Here is a 24,039-nt window from a genome sequence, read left to right on the forward strand (position 1 = left end):
AAATTTGGAACACTAGTTTCCAATTCTTTGCATGTATTTGGAAAAAGGAAATACTATTAAAAGAAAAAGAATTCTGCTTTATTTTTTTTTCTTTTTGACTTGGAAAAGATTAGTTACCTAAGTGATTTGGCTATGAACATTATGTTGTTTAGACCTAAGAACCAGAAGGGAAAAAAAAAGAGAAGCTCTTTTTAACATGAACTTGCAGGGGAATAAAAACCATGAAAGTCTAAAATTTGTTCATATTTTCTGTTTATCTACTGAACACTTCACTAATTGCTATTAATGAAGATGCCCTCCAATGATATTTCATTGTCAAAAATTGTTACCAAAGATGGAAATTTTGTAGGACATAGAAGTGTTCCAAAACTGATTCTCCCCTCAAGGTATTTTAGTAAAGATGAGCTAAGAACCTCTACTCCTCTTGGTCTATCCTAGGGGGCTTTCCCTCCCTCTTAGAACATTTTCCTTTTCAGCAATACAGAAATCATATTCCACTCCCTAGCATACAGGTTTCTCCAGTGCCTGGTTTTCCTCTTCCTTGAGCTGGAACTGGGCCCTGGTATGACCAGGAAAGGTCTCTACCTGTGATAACATCATTGTCTCCTTCTTGGCCACTTTCACTGCCAACCCTTGATGAAGGAGTTGGAACTTCCTTAACTCTCTTCCCTACTCTGGTCAACTTTAAGAGATTTTGTTCCTGTCTCTTTCTTTCCCATCCTGCGCCACTTCCTTCTTTCCATCCCTCTTCAAGGATTAACTGTTATCGTAATAATAGCTACTACTAGATTTATTCTAGCTTTAGATATCTTACAGAGAAATAATGAAGATATATAATAGTTTATCTTCAAAAAACAAAACTCCTAAAGACTAGTACTATCCCTTTTTGTTTTCTCAAAAATTATTTAGAGGGCAGAATTGATTTGATTCAATAGCTTTCTTTAAAATCTGATGCTTAGGATCTCAATTTGAGTTTTGAAAAGACAGCTTATTATCTTGTGTCTCCAAATGAATGATGGAGAAAGAACGATAGAACAGAATCAAAAAGGGCATAAAAGGGTATGAGAAGACAATCACAGTTAAAAAGAAAACCACACACCATAGCTAAGACAAAATATGGAATTTATTCAACAGATCTGATCAGTCCACATTAGACAAAATATTTTGTTTCATCTGAATTACCCAAAAAACACATTTTAATCATATTCTTAAATATTTTATAATGTCAAAAGTAGAGGATTGTTCCTTGAAGCATTTGATATACAACATACACAGTATGCTCTTTCAAAACTCAAATGCTTCAAGCATTTCAGCATTACAAATGTTTCCGTTTTTCCTAGAAGTTCACTCATTCATCCCATCGGATGTACAGAATTATGTGGTTTACACAGTTTTGCCATCATCCAAAACATTGTGTTTTAAATGTATTAAGCACAGCATGTACAGTAAAAATTGTTTCCATAGGAACATAACAGGACTTGTCATCAGTGACAGGTTTCTAGGGATACATTCAATTAGCCATTCCATTACACTGGCTGAGCTTATTGGTGATTAAAACAGTACTCTTAGCATCCCTCAGAAGAGTTAATTCAATTTTTATCATAATCTAACATCAAGGGCTCAAGAAAACACTGTTCAAAAACAATAAACATTCTCCAATAAATGAAGATTTCTTATCCAACTTAGAAACAGAAGTCGTAATTTCTACATTAATGTATTCTTATAATCATCCAAAACTGAAAACATCAAAGTGCATAGTAGATGGAACCAATCACCAGAAAGTCTTTCTTCTAATCATATCAACCATCTTATTTGGGGTTTATCATCAGGGATGTGAGAACATTTCTTCTTAGTTTGTACCAGTCCAGTTTCAGAAATCAACTGTATGTAGGCAGTGTAGAGTCCATACCATCCAGCTAAAAGACCCAGTGGTACACTAACTTTGTAGTCACTATGTAGATTCATTTTTAAATCTCCTAGGAGAAGATAAACTAACTCAAAGCAGATGTGCTGGTTATCAACCATACTCCAACGTGGGAGGTCCTCGGACAATGTTGAAATAGCCAGCCAGGGCTCCAAGGTCTATGTAGAGAGACCGTTGCCTCTTCATCGCTTCAGATTCTTCTGTGCTCCCTGTGCACGAAGAGGAATCTGTGAAGATAACAATTGGACAACTATAAATTTGCCATCCAGAACAGACCTGATAGACATTTAACCAAACTCACTTGGGGCATGCAGAGAAGCCTTTTAAAAATCTGATTTTATTCCAAAAGATAATGCTTGAGTATTTTTCCTCAAATGCCCACCTCAGATGAAACAGACCAAAGAGCAGTTAAGAGAACAAATGACTATGAGATGATATAGAGGAACTCACAACATTCAGATAATTTTTTTTTCTGAGGCAATTGGGATTAAGTGACTTGCCCAGGGTCACACAGGTAGGAAGTTTTAAGTGTCTGAGGTCACATTCGAACTAGGGTCCTCCTGACTTCAGGGATGGTGCTCTATCCACTGCACCAACTAGCTGCCCCCAGATATTTCTTAAAAGAGAAACAGGGGAAACCCAATATTCTTATACTTCTTAAAAGAGAAGCAGAGAACATCCTCAAGGGATGGTTAGGAGCTACACAGGGGAACAGAGTATGACTCCAATAACTTTTAAGGAAAAGAAAATGATAAACACAGATTATTCTTTAATGGGGAATAACTGGGAATACAGCTCATTTACTTAAAAATGAATCTGTTGCATAAAGTCAGACAGCACTAAAGATAGGACCATAATGTCCAGATGTAGGAACTATCCCCTAGTGACTAATTTGATGCTCATTTACCATGGATGCACATTGGGATTTTCTAGTTAACTGATTCTCAATGAGGAAAAAAAAACAAACACCAAAACTCGTTTCTAAAATCCTAGCTATAGTTACAGTCACTCATGATCTGTTATTATTCCAAAGAAAGGAAGCTGGAGGGGCCATCAGAATTTAGCAAGCTTGGAGGCAGCAGGCTCAGAGAGCTCGTACCTGTGATGTTCTCTGGCAGTTCCAAATCCTTTCTTGTTATTCTTTTCCTCTCAAAAAGGGCTGAGTCCAGACTCTGACAACGTGGCTGCTCCTCTCGGGGAGGGTACAGGGCCTCGTGCTTTAGTAAGTCGGCCGCAGTTGGCCGCTGGTTGGGGTTTCTTTCCAATGCTGCTGCTATCAGTTCTCTCATACCTGGGCTAGAGTCCTGAGCGATGTCTTCCAAAGGGGGAGCCTGCTTGTGAATCTAATAACAAACCAATTTTCTTAGTGTACAAAGAGCAGATTGTGGAATTGAAGAGGGGGGGGATAATCTAATAGGAAAAAAATGCTCTAGGGACAAGTCCCTGGAAATGATATTCTTTCTGTCACCAATTCCCCCCACCCCTCCTGCCACCAAACAAAAACTATTCACCAAGAACAGGGGTTTCCTCTCAAACCCTGGATACACCATCTAAAAGCACTGGATTTAGAAGGGGGAACCTCATCTCTCTGCCATCTCCATGATAGTCATGGGTTCAGTTTATGTTGCTCTAGCAAAGTCTCAGCACTTTTTCCTTTGCCCTACCTGGACCCCTGGCTCTCAGAGAGATCAAAAGACTTAGATTTATTTTACTTAGCATAGAGTTTTCACTTAGCATAATGTTTTCTGAATCATGGATCTCTTTAGTGATATGCTGAAGTCTAGAAAACCATTTTCAGAAAAAAAACAAAACACTGGTTTCTACATTCTTAATTAACAGAAATGCTGAATTTCACTTATAGAAAATATAGGTCTTTTTTTCCTATCGAAGTTTATGGATCTCCTGAAATCTTAAGTTCCCTTGATCCCAAGTTTAAAAAAATCCCAACTCAAAGAGTTCAAAGTGCTTGGAGATTTGGATCATTTCCAAGTGGCTGCCAAGTTCTTTAATTTTATGGGATAAAAAGAAATAATTCTTCATGGATGGCTGATTCAGGTCCAAGAGGCCCTTCCTTTTGTATCATTGTTATTATTCTTATTATTAATGTCCTACAACATAGGAAGCAATTGTGACTCAGCACCATTTCCACATTCTTGGGGGGCCTGGGAGCTTGTCTGAACAGAATTTCCCCAGCCCAGACTGAACCATCCCTCCCACGGCCAATTTGATGATTCCTACTTACTATGTAAAGGTAGGAGGGGTAGGCAGAGCGAGGGTAGCGTTTCACCCAGGGAGGGGTACCCGTCTGCATGTGGATGAGGGTGGCCCCCAAGCTGTAGATATCGGCTTTTGTCGAATGACCTCTGCAGAGAATCACTTCTGGGCTCATGTAAATCTGGAGGGGAAGAAAAGGAGAGGGGGAAAAGGGAAAAATCAGTCTGATGCTCCCTCATTTGGTTGTTTTAGTATTTATTTCCCTGCTCCAATTCTGGGAATTCCCCCTGGCCTTATCATTTCTATCAAACCCTCTCTCCTCTGCGGAGGAGACAATGCTTGCTTCTTCCAGTTACGGAAAATAAGAGATACACTTTATCTGGGGAACCAGGCAACCTTGGCTGAGGGAGTAAACTAACCTGACAAAGAATGCCTTTCAACCACAAGCTGAAGATGCTGTAGATTTAGTCAAGAAGGGACCTGACGCCAAGCAAAGAACGAAGGCTTTCCATCATGCTGTAAGCAATGACCTACTGCACTTATATGGTTTTCTTAATGAGTTGAAGGATTTTTAGTTTGTCTTTTATTTAAATTTTTTTTAAGTCTTGATCTGTCTTGCCTTATTATTTATCCCACTTGGGTTGGTTCAACACATCCCATCACATCCATCATGCCTGGGGACTCACCACTGTAATAGTGAATTTTTATTATTAATTATACAATTAATAAAGTTAATAGAGAGCCAGGAGCCTCAGTCTATTGCAGCTCAGTACTTCTGAACTTAAGAAATCTGCCAGTCTCAGCCTACCCGATAAAGTAGGGATTACAGGTAGACTACACCACCACACTCTGCTTGCCAAGACTTTTCTAAATTAAAATATGAATGTTATTTATTATTTAAAGTGGATAACGTGCAAATCCTTCTCAGTTCAGAATAATAGTTTTTTGATTACACACACAGGGGTATGAATGCTCCAAAAGTTAGAAATTATCATCAGATCATTTTTACTTGGCTTGAAAATGGGGTTTTGATACTTACATTTGAATGTAAATATGACTAATGTTCTGGGAATTAAGTTCTTTCAAGTACCTTGTTCAGGAAGAATGACTTATCTCCATTCTGACTCCTACTCAATTATTTCCTGGGGCCCAAAATCTAAGGAGATGACAGTCTTCTTTGAACACTCAAATCAGACAGAATCTACAGTGATTCCAAGTACTCTGAAGCAAATACTGATTAATTTATGAATTTAGATTTCAAAGGGTTTCCACAGCTTTGAAGAAATGAACTTAAATGTATATGATAACTTTTTATAATAAAGCCAAACTGTCTGAGATTGGAGATCTTAATAGGATTGTATAAATTTCAAGAAGTTCGTGAACTTGGATGAAAAAAAATATATATATATCCTTATTTTCACTAATCTTTGGTTTCCTTTGTAAATCCTTTGTTTCCCTTTCTGCATTTAACAACATTACTCTAAGAAAAGTTTCATAGGCTTCTAAGATTACCCCAAGGACTGCACAACAGACAAAAGATTAAGATTAAGAATCAAAAAATAAATAAATAAAATAAAAAAGATTAAGAATCTAAGGCCTTATGATTGGTCCTTATCATATTTTAATAATGACTTAGTGATTATGCCGCTGGTATAAGAGAATGATTATAACGCAGGCTAAAGCTTTGGTCTAGGAGTGAGGAGGCTTGAGCCCTAGCAGTGGCTCTGGCTCTGGCTTTGAGATCTTGGAGAAGAGATAACACCTCTGAATTGGTTTGTTCATCAGGTAAATGATGGAGTTGAATCAAAGAGAAACTTCCAAAGCAAATAAAGATTGATTTTTTTTGTCAGAATTCTTTAAATTCTTTCGTCTTCTATGTTTTTGGAACTGAGAAATTGTGTCTACAGGGACAAATAGATGCTACCTCTAAAACTTTTTAAACTCTTTCTACTTGAGACCCCTTGGTACCTTGGAAATTTTTTACACAATCCCAGGACATAAAGGTATATAAAAATCAAATATCTACTTTATTTTTTTATTAATTTTATAATTATAATTTTTGACAGTACATATGCATGGGTAATTTTTTTTATAGCATTATCCCTTATACTCACTTCTTTTCCGAATTTTCCCCTCCCTACCTCTATCCCCTCCCCTAGATGACAGGCAATCCTATACAAAACATCTACTTTAAATGAATTAAAATTTTGCCACCCCCATATTCAGTTGGGCAGCTTCATATGGAGTCAAAACCCACAGTTTAAGGAGCATTGCTCTAAATCACAGTGAACCAACATCAGGTATTCTTTTGGGCCCTCCATGTAATGGTTCACAGAATATTGCTTTTGTTTTATTAATGATCCAATAGCCAGAATTCAGCCATGATTGAATTCTAATATAGGCTCTATTGTGCAATTACATTAAGCAAGCTATTATTTAATTGTGTGTTAAGCTGAATGCAAGCAGATAAACTTTCAGGAGCCATCTTTGCCCTCAATGAGCTTACTAGGTAGTAGAAGAAAGAATGATAGCAGACATTCATTGACTACTGTAAGATTTACAAAGGACATCATTCATTCATACACACACACACACACACACACACACACACACACACACACACATGTGCGTGTGTGTCCTTTTGTGTATATATATGTATGTGTATATATATATATATGTATGTATGTGTGTATACACACGCAAACACACGTTTTATTTCAGCCTCACAATTCTATTTTATAGATGAGAATGGAGCTAGTTTGGAGAGGTTCCATGACCTCCATGGTTGTGCTAGCAGGTTGCACACCCATGCAGTGACTTCATGAATAAAGGTACTCAATACTCCTTTTACTTCATCGCTCCATGCTGTCTCTCTGCCACCCATCCTCACAAAAATAGATATAAACTCCAGCAGCTCTCAACTTCCTCTAGTATAAGTTATATTAAAGCATAAATTTGTGTTTGGCTATGTGAAGATTTTAGACTCTTTCCAACTTGGCCCCAACCTATCTGTTCAGTCTCATCCAGCATAACTGGTTTTTCTGTTTCTCATAAACAGCACAGGATTTGCTAACCAGCATTTAATTGTATTTATTCTCTTTATACTTATTTTGTAAATTATATATACACACATATACATATTTACTATTCTCTTCCTCATTAGGATGTAAGCTTTTTGAAACTGGTTTATTTCATTCTTTTTCACTGGCATCCCTAGCCAAATACAAAATACCTGGCACATGGCGGGGGCATAATAAATGTTCTGTGATTGATTAATTGATCCACCATATAGGTTAGAATCAAACAAAAGGAAAATAGTTTTAATCAAAAACATATAGAGTCTTTGGGAATAAGAAAAAGGTGGGATGGTTTCAAATTAATCATCCTAATGTTGATTCATTTCTTTCATTTTAACTTCTGGTTTTTCCCAGTTTTTTTCCTCAATAAAATGTAATGTTACCACCCAGAAATACTCCTCCTTCAACTTTTAACTTGCCACTTGAGTCAAAATTTGACAACTGTGGTTTTGATACTCCCAAGATATAAACTAGCTCAGGCATTTGGAGCTGCAAAATCATTGTGAAGTTCTCTTGCAAAACTTTCTAGCCAATCTACAACAATTTCCTGTTGCAGAAAAAAATATACCATCTAAATGCTATTTAACAGCAGAACACTACATTACTGGATTTCTAACTCAGATAGGCAATGCCCTTTTCCACAGAAGATTCCCAAAGAAGGTCTGTTTTTTTCTCCTCAAGCATTGCACAATGTATAATAGTAATTATACTATTAAATTATATTACTGAAGAGAAATAGTAGAGGGGAGGGGAATGAGGCAGATGGGGAGTAAGCTGTAGAGATTTTTTCTGTTTAATGCCATAACTAGTTTTTTTTTTAATTTGTTTGTTTGTTTTCTTACAATTCCAAAGAAAAAAAATGTTATGATGCTTCACATTTTAAAACTGATAAGATATCCTGAAGCATTTTCCAAAAATTTACTCAAGGTCAGACAGCAAGCATCAGTCAGAAATAAGAGTTGAACATAGGCCTTCATGACTTTAAAGATAACTCTTTATTCACTGGACCGTATTACCTTTCATATTAAGTTGTAAAGAAAAAAACAAAAAACTTACATTGGGCCAAGAACTTACAAGCCTTCTCTTCTGGCTCACAGAAGTACAAAGTGCAAAGGTTATGTAGTTTAAAAATAGTCCCTTTGGGGACCAGAATGCACCACCGTGCATACCTATAATAGATGCTATGAGGTGAACCTCATGCTAAGAGACTGCAGGAGTATTGAGCTGCAGTGGGCTAAAGCCCATGAGATATGAACTCTAAATCTGCTGTCAATATGGCAAGCTGCTAAGGAGCCATCATGAACAGGAACAAACTATTCCACCTCAGAAAGGACAGTCAAAGCTTCCTTGCCAATGCCCCATGGGAGGAGTAACCACTATGCTTCCAATACAGGGGAAAGAGACTTGGTTAAAAAACATCCCTCCTTACAAATTGAAGGAAAAAGAGAGAGAAGAATATTTTACTAACATATTCAAAATGGTTATGGTCTATTAAGGAATTTACTGGTGACAAATCTAAGCATTGTGAGGATTTGAAAAATCCTGAGGTTATATTTCCCTTCATTTCAGGAAATTCTGCTTCTTTTTGCTTCATGGAAACCTTAAATATTATTGCTATTTTGTTTTTGGCTCATATTTGCTCATTATTCATTATATAAATTAAATTCAGCCACAATCATACCTTTACTTTAAGAAAAGCTAGTGATAGCATCAACTTACAGAACATTATATCACAGGTTTTTCATTTCCTTTAGGCATTCTAAAATCATTACTAAAAAAATCTTTAAAAGTCAAAGTATTTTCTTGGATATTACATGTGATTAATTACCTCTGTTCCCCGAAGATCCTTAGGAAAATATATCTCTTCTGTCATTTTAACACTCAGGCCAAAATCTACCAACACAGCTTTTGTCGACATGAAAACAATGTTGCTGGCTACAACAGAAACAAAACACTTTTTTAGTCTAAAAATGTACACATATGTTATGATATAACAATGCACAAAGTGATAGATATCAAAGCCAACAAAATCAAGAGCATCTGTCTGGTTTTTTTTGCTTGTTTGTTTTTTTAAAAGCAAGTTGGGGAAAAAAGATTCAGATTTTAAGCATCGGATCAGCTCAATTTGAACAAAAATGACCAATGCTAACAAAGTGGTTAGGGACTCAAACTTATGAATTCTCAAAGCAAAAAATGTGGACATGAATGATGTCACAATGTAACTACATCATTCTTAGGAAAGAGAAAACAAAAATCCCAATTCTGCCCCTATAAAAGTTGAGCACACAATGGAGTCTAATACACATAACAAGTTTTATACTGGTTCTTTTTAAGATTTGCTAATAAATGTCAAGGATCCATCATGTTATCCATGAGGCTATCCCCTTTACAAATACAAATTATGAGGCTGCTCGATTTTAAGAGATTATATTCATGTGGTTCGAGTTGTTATAGCCAGAAAAAGAAGTCTGAACTTAATGATGAACTCTCCAATGCTCTAATTAGATTGGGCTGTGGACAAAATCCCATTTTGAGATCTATACTCCTAAATCTTGAGAGAATTTGTACTCTATTGGCATAATCTTCAGGAATCCAGAATAATCACCATATTACAATGGGTTATTAATGTAAGACAATGTGAATTCTGTCTAGTTCTAGCTATTAGTAGGAGAGTTTTCAATATTTAATGTATTTGTTTTATATGGCCTCAAAGAAGAGATAAGAGATACCATTGATGGGTGAAATAATATATAGATTTTCAGATTTTTTTTCTGATATATCAGTTTTGCTCACTTTTTTTCCTTTCATATTTTTTTAAAAGATCCTTTGTCATATGTGATGACCTTATTTAACTTCTTAGTAGTCCCAAGCAAGCTCTAAGTTTATAAATTGCAGAATTGCTTCCAATCAGCAATGGTAAAAAAGATTTAGCTGGCCAAATGAAATCATAAATCCATTTCCACCTATTCTCCCACACTGCACTCCCCCTCCGCTCCAGGGGAAAAAAAAAAAGGCCACAAGATATAACTTACGTTTAATATCATGATGTATTACTTTCTTTGAGTGAAGAAAATCAAGTCCCTTCAGAACATGCTTTGTGACCCAAATAATTTCAAATTCTCTCATTGGCCCACAGCTCTCCAACTTCTCCATAACAGATCCCCCTTCACCTGCTTCCATAAAGAGATGGATAGTTTCACCCCATAAGACAGCACCATATAATTCTGCAATATTTTCATGATGGAAACAGGCTTGAATTTCAACATCTGATGGCTTGAATTGATCTACTGGGATCTAAATGACAAAAACGGGAGGTAGATTAAGGACAGTATAATGCTACTAAGGACAGAATAAGGACAGTATAATTCCTTCACGTCTTACAATGGGGAATCTAGCAGAGAATCAATTAAGATAAATTAGGTGACCAAAAGGATATATTTAGATGGCCGATGCAACAGGATAAATCATTATTATTATAATTATAACAATAATGACTAAGCTATAGGCTAGCCTCCACAGAGCCAGACTGGAAAATCCACTAATACTATGTAGCTAAGTGAGACTTCCCACAAGTGATGGGTCACTACTGTTTATTCCTCCCACCTCCTGAAAAAGTGAAAGAGTAGTCACTCCCACAGCCACTGGATTTGCTGACTGCCCTCTGGGATGGTCTGACTCTATGGGGAATCACTTAAGTTTTGAGGAAAAGTGTTTGTTTCAGATAACATTGATCTATCCTATAAAATTAAAAGATAGGATTCCGTGTATGTAAGCCATACATACACATAATCCTGTCTTTGAACATATATGCTGTTCTTAAGTGTATGTCTAATGCTGCTAGAATTTGAGAGACAATCCTTCACTGGCTTTTCAGAATGATGTGATGATATGTCCTATTCAATGGGGCAGCCAATAAGCTTCAGTCACTGGTATTTTATAGTGACATGCTTCTCTACATAGAGAGAAGCCAACGAGGCTGACCGTTTCAATTTCATATCTTAGCAGCAGGTGGAGATGTGTACACTGTATGTTTGTAATTATAAAATTATATATTATATGAAATTTAATCTATAATAAATATTTAAAGTATAGACTAAAACTATAGATATAGACTAAAATTATAGACAACAGTCCCACTATTAAGTGTTCACATATCCACGCATTCTTTTGAAGATATCTACTTCTTGGATGTGCCCAAGTTTTAAGAAGTCCTACAAACTGAAGAAAACAATGAAACAAACTTATTTTCCCAACCTCTGATTAATTCCCTGTCCATTTCTCTCCCACTTCTCATCCCAGAAAGAGAAAGGGGTCTATGGGCCGAATCCACCACAATTTTTAATGCCTCCGTCTGAGCGTGTAAGTAATAACAAACAGCACTGAAACAGTATGAAAGTAAACAAGTTAGATCCCAGCTCTGGATTAGCTGCAGGCCCTTTCTTAGAAGCACAAAAACTCACTCTGCAAGAATTTAGGTAACAAGTGAATCAGTGAATACAGATGTTTTTAAATGGGTCAACTCAGATATGGGATCCTGCCAAAGGAACTACAATCCAGTGAAAATATTTCAAACATTCAAGGGGGAAAATATGTGAATGGGAAGGAGTATTTTTGCTATAAATACATACCAGTTTACATGCCATTCTTTTTTTTGTCCTCCTATCTTGTGCTAAATATACTTTTCCAAAAGCTCCCCGGGGAATGAAATCAGAGCCAATATTCCTATAAGTCAGCTTCCATGGAAAGAGAAAAACATCAGCATCGATCTGGTATCTCCCATTTTGGGGGGTGATGGCCTGTTAAATGATTTTGAAAAAAGATAGAATGTCAATTAAAAAGATCCTTTTGAATACATGTTACGAAGTACTATGTTTCTGAAGAGATGTCACTGACTACATGTGATCACCATGACACACTGTACACAGAAAGCTATATTTAGAACCATTCTCAAGGCAAAGGAAGCATGTGAAAACTCATTCCTGGCGAAACTTGATCAAATTTCCGTGTAGCAGTGAGTAAGCTCTTTAAATTGTAACCTATAAAATTATTTGCACTATAGAACACCACTGCCACACCATGCTGATTGACTAAAAACAATGATTGCATAAACAGATCTGCAGGTTGATTTGTTTCTAAGTTGAATATGATAACCTGTTAGTCTACATAGCTATTACTCACCCATGACACACACCTCAGAGATTAACTAGTGCTCATGGAGCAGTCTAAAAACAGTGGGCCAAGGCGAGACTGAACCATTTTAAGAAAGGCACTACCTAAAGAATGTTATAGAACAGCAATCGTGCAAAAATATTTCCAAAGGGCGGTTTCTGCATAGACTGTCTCCAACCCTCTGGAACATCAAAAAAGGCAGCCAATCATATATTAATGTTGGGAACCAAATTTAAGAAGGCACATGATACCTTCAGCAAATTAATCTAAATACATGCATACTTCTCCCCCCCCCAAAAAAAAAAAATTAGCCCTGTCACAATTTTTCCCAAATGCAATGAATCTGAATCAAAATATTATTAAACATTCAAAATGACATTTGGATTATCTAGCTCTAGCATAGGAAAGACTGTAAACGGGAAGGGAGAAACGGTATGTGACTAATAGTACTAAAAAGCCAATAAATACGGGAGAGAGAATTCAGATTATATTTCACTGTTTTTAGCCATCTGTATGGTTACTATTAAACAATTAAGAACAATTAAGACTAAATAACTATTTTTAGCTGAAATTCTCCAAATGCTACACACAGTGTGGAGAAAACAAGTCTAATACTATAGGAATCAACATCTACTGAGCAACTGATGTGAGTAAAACTTTGGATTAGGCCATTATTGGCATTAAAAAGCATAAGACAACTTTGGTCTCTTCTAGAGCAAAACCAGATCCTTCCATGTTATGAAATAATATCTTGGAGCTGGTGGGAGTTTTAAGAAATCAAGTAATATACTAGGAACACAGTCATTACTTTATCTTATCATTTCAGACAAAATAATTCTTACCACGTCTATTGCAGGTGTAATCTTCTTGTTATTAAAATAATAACAAATATAATAATGAAAATTTCATAAGTTCTCCAAGTAAATGAATTTGATTTTTAACATTTTTTCTCTCAGGAAAATGATAATTACACCTATTCTGAATTATTTATGCAATAGTTTAAATCCATTTCTTATTCCATCCAGAAAGGCAGAGAACTAGTAGCTACTATCCTCTCCATAAGAGCCTTTTACTTATTTAAATGAACACTGAATATCATCATTAAAAATATCAGCATCAAAATATATTTACTAGAGGGCAGCTAGGTGGCTCCGTGGATAGAGCACCAGCCTTAAATTCAGGATGACCTGAGTTTAAATCTGATACTTAACACTTCCTCACTGTGTGACCCTGGACAAGTCATTTAACCCCAATTGCCTCAGCAATACATATATATATATAGATACAAACACACACACACACACACACACACACACACACACACACACACACATATATATATATACTCATATATATAGGCTACTAAAGTTAGACTACTAGTAAATATATATATATATAATTATATTTTATATTATATATATTTATTCGTAGCCTAACTTTAGCAACTACTTGCCCTCCATCTACAAAGTCATGAGAATTAGAGATATTCAGAAGTAAGTGTGTGAACGTTATTGCCCTCAACAACTATCAGCTATCACTATTATTATCACCACCATCATTACTAATATTATCATCACCATCACTAAAAATGGCACTAGCTTGAAATTATGCTAGATTAATCTATTAAACAGTTTATCATAAGGTCCTGTTGGGTATCATGCCCTTTTGCTCCTAATAACCATTTTAGTGAAGGCAATAATGACATGTTTAGAACAATACTACCTACTCTTCTGCAGCTGTCACCTTCTATGTGTAATTCTAATGTTTACAAGCCTGGAAAACAAATTTTGAGATGTCTGTACTTCTATACCTTCCAGGATGCTGATCTGTAGCCTTCTTTAAAAACTGTGATAAAAAAAAAACTCTAGAGCTACTTGGGGCTTTGCCCCTGCCACTTCCAAAACTCTCCATATATTCTTCAAAATGAAAGCTGATTCTGTAGTGACTTCTGTCCCTTCTTTTGGAGGACTAAATTTTGTCATTTGAATTTGCCATTAAATTACTAGACACCTCTTTATCAGCAGATGTTGCACAAAGCTCTTAGGATAGGGAAAAGAAAAACCTAACATGAAGAGATGGGGTAGTTTTTTTTCTCCTCAGGAAGCTTGCAATCCAGTAAGAAAAAGAGACAAGAACACAAAAAATTAATATGAGGTAGCTATCAAGTCATACCATAGCAGGAGTATAAAGCAATTAGGTTTTCCCTTTTTTTTTTTTTTTTTTTTTTTTCTGAGGCTGGGGTTAAGTGGCTTGCACAGGGTCACACAGCTAGGAAGTTTAAGTGTCTGAGACCATATTTGAACTCGGATCCTCCTGAATTCAGGGCTGGTGCTCTGTCCACTGCACCACCTAGCTGCCCCCCTAGTTAGGTTTTAAAAGAAAGCATTTGGAAAGATCAGGTTTGGTTCTGAAGGAGAGGCTTGTGAATCCCAAAAGGTTTTGTGAAGGAAATAGCATTCAGACTTATAAGACTAGAAAAGGCTTTGGTAGCTAGAAAGACCCTCCCTATTCCGGTTGGAAAGAAATGAATGGGACAAACCAAGATTAAGATAAAACAGGTATAATAAACCTCCAAGAAACATTAAATAGTCCATCTTTGCTAAAAAGATATGAGTTAGTGATAGAAAAACAGCAGAAGTTAATAACATTGGAAATTTTGAGACTGAAGCTAGCACATAGAAGGGATCTCCCTTTTCTATATTAATTTTATTATACCAAAAATTTAAAAATATGCATACAAACACATGCATCTCACTGCAAATAAATATATAGATCATTTTGACCTTCAAGATGACTATCTAGACATTTAATTACAGGCTGCCACCTAATCCTCATCTCTCACTTGGTTTCACTACTTTGGGAATTCTGGCTAAGTTCTCTCCCTTAACCCCCCCCCACCTTCCACTTTCCAGCTTCCTTTTGTATGGTGTGTTCCCCCATTAGACTTCTTCCATGGGCAGAAATTGTTTGGGTTTTTTTTTTCACATGTGAATCTACAGCTTTTAGCACAATACCTGACACATAGCAGGTGTTTAATAAATGCTTATTGTTTGATCATGACATTATATATAATGAAAGATATTTTCCATTAGAAATTAACAACCAAAAAAAATGAAGGCACCCAGAAAGAAGGAACTCTACTGGGTCTATTATTCAGTAGAGTTTATAATCTCCATACTATCAAGCAAAGCAAACACTAACCAAGCAGATTTATCTTGAACAATATCGGATTACAGCTGAACATGGCCAGCTGCCAGCAAAGACAAACAATCCAGGCACCTAGCTGATCCAAGTGAGAATCCTTATTTATTTAAGTGAATATGGGATGGCAGACATTTGAAATAAAAATGAAAAAAAAAAGACACATGAAACAACAGATTTTAGACATGGGCTGGTTTTTCTCCTTCTACATGGGTCTCCTTAAATTTTCCTATTTTATGATTAAGGGATAGAATATCAAAGTCTTCACTTTCAATTAGTGCTATTTACAAGGTGTTGCTAACTGCTCTCAGAGCTGTGTGGGCAGCTGTTTCTAAATTAGGTTAGATTCTAATGATGCTTTAACCCCACCTTGCAGACACTAAGGATATCAATACAACAAAGGCACACCCAAGCACACCACATGATCTTCTATTGGGTCAACATTTTGTGGCCATAATGTTTTAGATTATTTGCATTCTAGGGATGACTAGCAAACACAACATCCATCACTCACTCACGATCTGACAATTAAAAAGGATGAGTCTGTAATTAGATATTTGCAGCCTGTAGCTTATAAGCTATATCATTGCAAAGATTGACTGTAGATACTGGTAAAATTCCAAGGACTTAATGAACTTCACTCAGTCCTCCACTAGCCCTAAATTACCAAGATGAACAATAAGTTTGGTCTTTACAGATAAAAGTTAGGTACAGTTATTATTTCTATTTTAGAATAAAAACATTTCTTTCACAAGAATTCTTACTATCATTTTGCCTAAGCTACACGAAAAGAGGAAAAACTTGTCTTATGAGGCCCCTCATTCAAAACACTCAGTGGCTACCAATAAAAATACTAGTCTTTGAATGTTTAAAGAGGGGTAATTTGGTATAGGCGTCCTATCTTGGAGTGGGGAAGAAGAGTACTAGCTCCAAGAGTTATTAGCTATAAGAGCACGGGAAAGTCATTCCACTTCTGAGCCTCAGTATCCTCAAGTGTAAATTAAAGCTAATTATACTCCTACTACCTCTTTTAGAAGTTAGTTGCAGGGAAAAGGTTTTTTGTGTAGACTTTTGGGATACCCTAATAGAAATGTGAGTTACAACTCTTGCTTTTCAGTCACATTCAGTAAAAATCAAAAGTGAAATCTAAAAAGATTGCTGTTGAACCTTTAACTTAAGGGTGATGCTTAGCACATTTAAAGGTGTGAAAGCTGGCTAAGTTTGAACTATTCTTAAGCTACACAGGTCTCTTTGCTCTATCCACTGAGTGATCTCTAGACTAATAGATAATAGCAATAATACAAATGGAAAAATCATGAAAAGCAAAAACTTGGAAGGACATTTACTTACGGTATTTAACAGAATTCCAGATTCCTGTGGTCGACATCCACAATAATGCTTTGTGGCATTGGAAACATGATTTGCAAAAACAAGCAAGTCTTCCACAGTTCCATATTTGACAGATGATGGCAAAGAAACCTCCTGACCACTAAGTAAAAGTGATTCTGTATGCTCTTCATTTTGATTAGTGTCCTGGCCCATGTTGACAAGGCTGTGTTCATAAACTGCAGGTTCTCCACTTGGGTAGAGATTTTCCATCATGTCTATGACATCAGACAAATTCAAATGTTCAATCAACAAATCAATTTCTTCTTTATCATCACTTCCCGTGCTCATATACTCCATTACTGTTGTGTTTTCTGGGTCAACTGCAAAAGTAAAAGGATAATTATTGGTTATAATAAGAAATGTAAATCAGTATTGAAATAAATGAAAGGAAAGCGCTGAGAACAGATATCAATATTTTTATCTTTACATATAAGCAGAGATTTTATTGTATGACATAAATATAACCATTAACTGTGCCCAAGATGGAGAAAAACACCGCAAGTCTTCAGAGAGAGAAAGGGATAAATTGTTATTTATTTTTAAGTACCAAAATTTTGCTAATATGGTTTATGAAGTATCAGGTTGGTTGGCCTTTAACTCCAGAGGTTTAAAATTAGAGAAAACTATCATTTCACTTTATAACATTATACATTTACCCTCTTGAGAAATTACAGGAAAAATAATTGGGAAAGTCAATTTTAAGAACATCAGTTTCTGTGGAGCACCGATCATTTGAAATAAAGACAGCCTAGAGCAACATTTAGAGCAACTAGGTGGCATTTTCAAATCTGGCCTCAGAGCCTTACTAGCTATGTATCCCGGAATAAGGTTTACTGTGTTCAGCAGGTTTATTAAGTTTAGAATCCATACACAGATGCATAATAAACAACTCTTTTCAACTTAATCAGATTGTGTTTATTTCTGGACATCAATTCTGTAAACCTAAGTAAAAGTGATACAAATTCATTAAATTCAGTCACCATTAAAAAACAATCTAGTCCAATTTGACAAACCAAGTAGAAGGTTTTTAAAAGAAGAAGAAAAAAAAAGACTATTGCACAGATGATGAAAACACTGGACAGAGCAAAAGCAGGAATCAGAAAGAAAACCACCTATGTGCCACAGATAAATACTTGTATATACACAATGAATGTGCCAGTGTGTATGTACACACACATGTGTGTATACGGAAGTAAAACAATAACCAAACATACACTTTTCTCCATACGGGCTTTTGGAAACTTATTTCCTTCTTACCCGCTTACACAATAGAAAGGGGAATATCCCTCTATTGGCATAGACTATTGAAAGCCCAAATAGCATAACCTGAAACAAAACCCAGAATCATGAAAAACTCAGTTTAAAGAAAAAGCAGAAGCTGTAACTCTGAAGTCAAAACCTTGCAGTTAACTTCAGACCAAATCAAGGAGGTCTTAAAGATCAGAAGTTCTATGGCCACCTGCCCAACATAATTCTAAGCCAAACACTTTTCCTTGGCTCTGGCTCCTGAAAAATCAACAATGACACTGTTCTCCCCACAAGAATCTCTACATACAAAATCTGCACATCATAAAACAGCTTTCAATTAGTTAACTTGGCAAATGAAATTCACCCTCTGGAGCCAGTTTCTATGCAAATAATTTGGGTTACATTCTTTGGGAGCTCATCAGATGAAAGTTCTATTTCTGGAAATAATTCTGGATCTAAATGGACAGACAAATTAAAAATGCTAACTGGGAAAAGGATTATAGTGTCTACAAGTCTGGAGATATGCCACTAAACTAGTGGATTAGGCTTTCTTTACCTTTCTTCACCAAAAACATATACTTCAGCTGAATTTGGAAGCTACTATGGAAGGGGGTTTTATTTTTCTAATGATGCAAGCAGCAATCATAGGAACAGGTAAAGACATTTTACAACATTAATTATTCAAAAGTGAAATATTTGCTATTAAACTAAAGTTAACCAATACTTCGTCACAGTACCTTTTTTTTTTTTTTTTTTTGAGGCAAGCCAGGTTAAGTGACTTGCCCAGAGTCACATAACTAGTGTCTGAGGTTGGAATTGAATTCCAGATTCCAAGGCCTATGCTCTACTTACTGTGCCACCTAGCTGCTTATAGAGTTATAGCATCATACGCATCAAGTACAACACCTGGGAATTTTCACAAAAAAAAAAAAAAAAAAAAAAAAAATTCAAAAGGATATAAAAGGTAAGGGAGGGAATTTAAGTAGTTTCTCAGTACTAGAGAACATTTCAATTCAAAAAACGAGTAGAAAGGATATTTTCTTTGAAGAGGTAACATAACCTGATGGATAGAAAGTTGGGTTCAAGCCTAACCTCAGGTACATACTGGCTTTGTGACTGCAAGTTATAATCTCCCAATGTTCTACACTAATGGTGTTCAATTCAAATAGAAACAAGGGCCACTAATTCACACACACAACATTATAAATTATATATTAACTTAGTTTTAAAACGTATCTTTTTTTGGGTTGGCTTTTATATGTTTATCATCTGGTCATAACTATCTTCATAATAAGACATTTTTGTTATGAGAAATATCAATAAACACAACTTGCAAACAAAAATGGAGGGGAAGAAGGTAATCTTTAATTTTTAAGAGTGTAAAAGAGTCATGAAATCAAAATATTGATAACCTAAACCAATAAAATTAAAGACCAATTCCTGCCCCTATCTTATATTTTTTCTCTTGCTGAAAAAACTAAGGGACAATAATTGGGCAATACTACTGGAAAATGGACAATGGTCTCTAGTTCACAGCAAGAATTCCTGAAAGAAACACCTCTGAATTCTGTATAGATATACAAACATTTCAGAATTCTGTAAGCATAAACTGTCCAACAGTCTTCTACTAGGGTGATAAAGATCATAGCCTTCTTCTTTTCAGATCATAGCTCTGAGAATATGTCCCACATTATTAGGCTGTGAGTGGATGACTTAAATCATACAGCTGCTTTAGGTATGGAATATGTTTCTCCTCAGGTGCTTCTCTGAAAAATGATGATGTAGCCCTAGTCCCTAGTTATCTTAAGTGGAGTTTCTAAAAAAATCAGATTTTTTTAAAAAAGAATTAAGTACTTGACCTATGATGAAGACAAGCCTACAACTACAGTATAGCACAGCTAATATACTCTTTTGGCCCTTATATAAAGAAGGATGATTATGAAAAAAGACAATCTTCCTGTGGGTACTGTGGGCTTTTGGGAAGCATAAATCAATTCTCTCATCCTCATATTATTTTACTTAATCTTCTAGACTATAGGTTGCAAAGTAAGGGCCAATCTCCATTGCAAGAGGGAATTCCTTACATGAAGTTACAGATGTAGTTTAAAAAATAAAAGCCTCCCTAAATATTTACTTTCAGATTGTAGATCTCAGAAGCTAAACAATTTTAAGGTCAAACATTAAAACTCTTGATCAAGCTCACCTCAAAAGCTATTCGGGTATAAGCTCTTGAGGCAATCTGTAGGAATTTAAAAAGCATGCCTTTCACATTGGCATCAGCTGAGCCAAGTGTAAACTCTGTGGAATTTTTCCCTGCTTCCTCTCTGGAGTCATGTGAACCCATGGACTTTTTTTTTTTTTTAAGAAACATATTTCATTAGTAAGTCAATAAGCCCTCCCAAGTCAACAGGATGCTAAGTAGAGTTGTAACTTCTGTTTTTCAAGCCTGTTTTGTAAAAGAAGAAACTGCAACTAAATGTGCTCAATAAAACTAAAATGGCATCCATGTTCTGTCACCCACATCCCTCCCACTGACATAATAGTAACATGGTGTTTTGGACCAACTTAGGCTCCAACTACTACAGATGCAGGTGGTCAAGTTTTCTGAGTTGCTTTTTAAACTGAATAGACAATATACTGATACCTTCAGAGCTAGTCTAGAGAATCTACAAAGTAGTGCAGGTACCATTAAAATTCTGTATTACAGATGAGCAAAGGTGAGATTCAGAAAGTTCAGTTTGCACAGAATGAGAGCAGGCAGCAGAAGGAATGGATTAATTGTGAAGTTGTTCTAGCACAGCAGTCAATGCTTTATAGCCTATGTAAGTCAAATGCAATGTCTCCTCTCTGGAGAGTATAAGCAACTTGCTGCCAAAAAAATCCCTACAAAACTTTACACCTGGAAGAAGGAAGTATAAAGTCATTTGCCTTAAGTCACCAGGTAAAAGCCATAGTGGAGGTAACTAGGTTAATTTCTGTTAAATTGACATCAAAAGTGGAGTAGGAAGTACCTACCTACTACCCAACTAGTCAGAGGTCACTTAAGGTTAATCAACTCACTACTCTGGTGCCTTTAAGATTATCAAGTGCTATCCTCATAGCAACCTCTTAGGATAGGGTAATAAGCAGTGTGAAATATAATGAACCATGTTTTATATTTGAGGAACCAAAGGCTCACAGAATGGCACAGTATGTACTCTTACAAACACTGGTCTCCTGACTTCTAATATTGGGCTAGGAATTTTTATCAGGAAAAAAAAAAAAAAGTGGGGGAGGGGGGAATAATCTATTAACCTCGAAGTCCTGAAGAGGCAAAAGAGATCATCTATTTGGCTTTTGAAACAGCAGCCTTAAAAATGTAAGCTACTGAATATCTGCAAGAAATCTTCTTGTAGGATGTAGGTTGCAAGAATCCTGATGGAGAGGGTGGCTGCTCCCTGATAATCAATATAAGAACCTTACACCAGTTTATTTTAAACTGAGGTTCCTGCAAGAATGTGTGGGAGAGGGGGAATTTACTTAGTGGTCAATTGTCCCACGTGCAAAGACTTGCTTTAATTTAAAGATTTAATTTAAATTAAATTTAAAGATTGCTTTAACACACAAATGAAGGTGTTCCCTTTCCCACAGAAAAGAGTAGCCAGGTGTCGGGATGGTACTTCGAATCTCTAAATAGAGACCTTCCAGAATAAAGCTAATGCTGATATTATTTTAATTGGGCTGAAGCACCCATTGCTTTAGTTAATCACAAAAAGCCAAAGATTTATACAGCAGAGAAGAACTGGTTTGAAGGTCAAACAGTAAGGAAAAAAAAAAAAAACCACAACACACCTTCGGATGAGATAATAATCTATTTGGCCTAAAGAAATTACTCCAAGTAATGGTATGTAAAGCTGATGTATTTTCAATTTCAAGGAAGAGTCCCTTATTTTTTGGTGCAAATAATTCACCCTCCAAGAGGAAAATTAACAAGCGTTTACATCACTTCACGCAGACTAGATCGGGCTCTCCCCTCTCCCTCCCTCACTCCCTTTGGAAAAATCCCAACCAACAACTTGAAACATAATCTTCAACACTTTCTGGTTGAACCTGTCAGTTTCCGAACCCGCAAGGAGTGGACGCTGCGCCTCGGGGTGTCAGGGGGAACGGGAGCAACCGCAGACAAGAAGTAATTTCCATGAAGTTCCCCCCACCCCTTGTTGACATATTCTTCCGAGCCCCAAAGCCCAGTCTTAACGCTATGACGCAAAAGCCATTTAAAAATTACTCGGAGCAACTGAGTCGGACTCCCCAAAGCCCCAAACTCCCAGCTGCCTCCCCAGCCAACCTGCCTTCCCCCGCCTCCAGTCTGGCTCCCCCGATCTCGTTACTTCTTTAAAACGATCGGTCCCTGGAGAACTTGCAGTTTAGGAAGAATTCTTAGGATTAGGTCACCAGATGCACTGGGTTGCTCTATCGGTAGATAGTTGCGGGGACTGCTATTTTAAAGGGGTGCAGAGGGCAGTCGGGTCTGGCTCGCACTCACCTGGGACCGAGCTCGGGGAGCTCCCCAGTGGCCGTGGGAGGGAGGGGAGGCGTCAATCCCACCTCCCCGGACACTGCCGAGACCTGCGCGACCCACCTCGAGCAAGCCTTGCGGACAGACGCGATCCGGGAGCAAGAAGGAAGGAGGCGGGGTCGAAAGACCGCCACCGGTTAGAGTTTCGCAAGGTGCTTTCCAGCGGGATCTCGCAGCATCCCAACCGGGTTCGAGAGGAAGGAAACTCGGCAGCGGCTGGCTGGTTCGTAAATCCAGCCGGCCCCCAAGGAGTTCCCCTCCTCTTCCCGGCAGTCGGGGACAGAGAAGTGGGGCGCTGCCAAAAAAAAAAAAAGTCCTCTTCCCACTCCAGCCGAGCCCCCCGGGGCTCCCGTGACGCCCCAGCTTCCCGTCCGTGTCCTACCTGTAGCCCCCGGTGCAGCCCGACGGGCGGGCGGCCGGCTGGACCTCTCCGGCGGAGCCCTCCCTGCTAGCGCACGGCGGGAGTGTGGCCGCGGCCAGGACCGAGCTGCCGCTTCGCAGGAAAGGTTCGACGTGAGCGAGGAGGGGGTGGAGCGAGAGCCCAGAGCCGCGAGGAGCGCCACGGTGCGGGCCCCGGGTCTCCGCCCCAGCAAAAGTGAAGCGGCCGCGGCTGAGCGCCGAGACCCAGCCAGCTCCTTGACTCACTGCGTCTGAGCCCGGCGACGGGTGGCGCTGCGGAGAAGACCAGGCGACGCCGCCCCCTCCCCTCTGAAGTTTTCCATTTCCCCTTTCTCTGTGTAATGAGAAAGAGGTGGCCCGGATAGCAGGGGAAGCCTGAGTCCGGGAGGTGGGAAATTCCCCCTCCCCACTGGGTGTCAAGGTCCTAAACGCACCGGGGGACCGGTTGGGGGCGGGGCCGGGGCGGGGCTTAGGAGAAGCGAGACTGGCTGGGGGGCGAGGGGGAATTCCCGAATTATTCCGGAGGCAGGAAGCAGCTCCCGCAGCTCCCAGCTGTAGTGCTCACCCACTGCCACCTCCCCTCAAGAAGAAAAAGAAAAAACTCCAGTGGAGAAAGAAGTGAGGACACCCGATAAGTTTAACTCCCTGTTCTGGGGGGTAGGAGGAGCTGCGGGTTTTGAGCTTTTCTCCAAGTACGTGCTAGGGAGAGAGCTAGTGTGCGGGGGGCGAGTTCTTCTCACCTCGCCAGGCCAATGGGCTTGGAGGAAGCTCTGTTATTTGAAGATCTTCCTTTCCCACCCTTAACCTGCCTCCCTTCCCCCGGCTCCTAGATGCACTCACTCTGAATTGGGCCAAAACAT

The 24,039-nt window shown here is 37.8% G+C and overlaps 1 protein-coding gene across 2 annotated transcripts; it reads right to left on the reverse strand.

Annotated features, from left to right (window-relative positions):
• Nucleotides 1–1,104: 1,104 nt before the first annotated feature.
• On the reverse strand, nucleotides 1,105–23,433 carry MAP3K8 (mitogen-activated protein kinase kinase kinase 8). Of its 2 annotated transcripts, none has more exons than XM_074267016.1 (8): nucleotides 23,163–23,433; nucleotides 16,936–17,294; nucleotides 11,844–12,011; nucleotides 10,248–10,509; nucleotides 9,044–9,150; nucleotides 4,167–4,319; nucleotides 3,024–3,267; nucleotides 1,105–2,151 (listed from the first exon to the last, which is right to left on the reverse strand). In XM_074267016.1, exons 2-8 carry the CDS (start codon nucleotides 17,269–17,271, stop codon nucleotides 2,018–2,020), a joined length of 1,404 nt encoding a protein of 467 aa, XP_074123117.1. In that variant the 5' UTR covers nucleotides 17,272–17,294; nucleotides 23,163–23,433; the 3' UTR covers nucleotides 1,105–2,017. The 2 variants fall into 2 exon arrangements, with proteins under 2 accessions (XP_074123117.1, XP_074123118.1); XM_074267017.1 differs by lacking the exon at nucleotides 23,163–23,433 and adding an exon at nucleotides 22,748–22,859.
• Nucleotides 23,434–24,039: the final 606 nt, after the last annotated feature.

Source organism: Sminthopsis crassicaudata, chromosome 5, assembly GCF_048593235.1.
Source record: "Sminthopsis crassicaudata isolate SCR6 chromosome 5, ASM4859323v1, whole genome shotgun sequence".
NCBI lineage: Eukaryota > Metazoa > Chordata > Mammalia > Dasyuromorphia > Dasyuridae > Sminthopsis > Sminthopsis crassicaudata.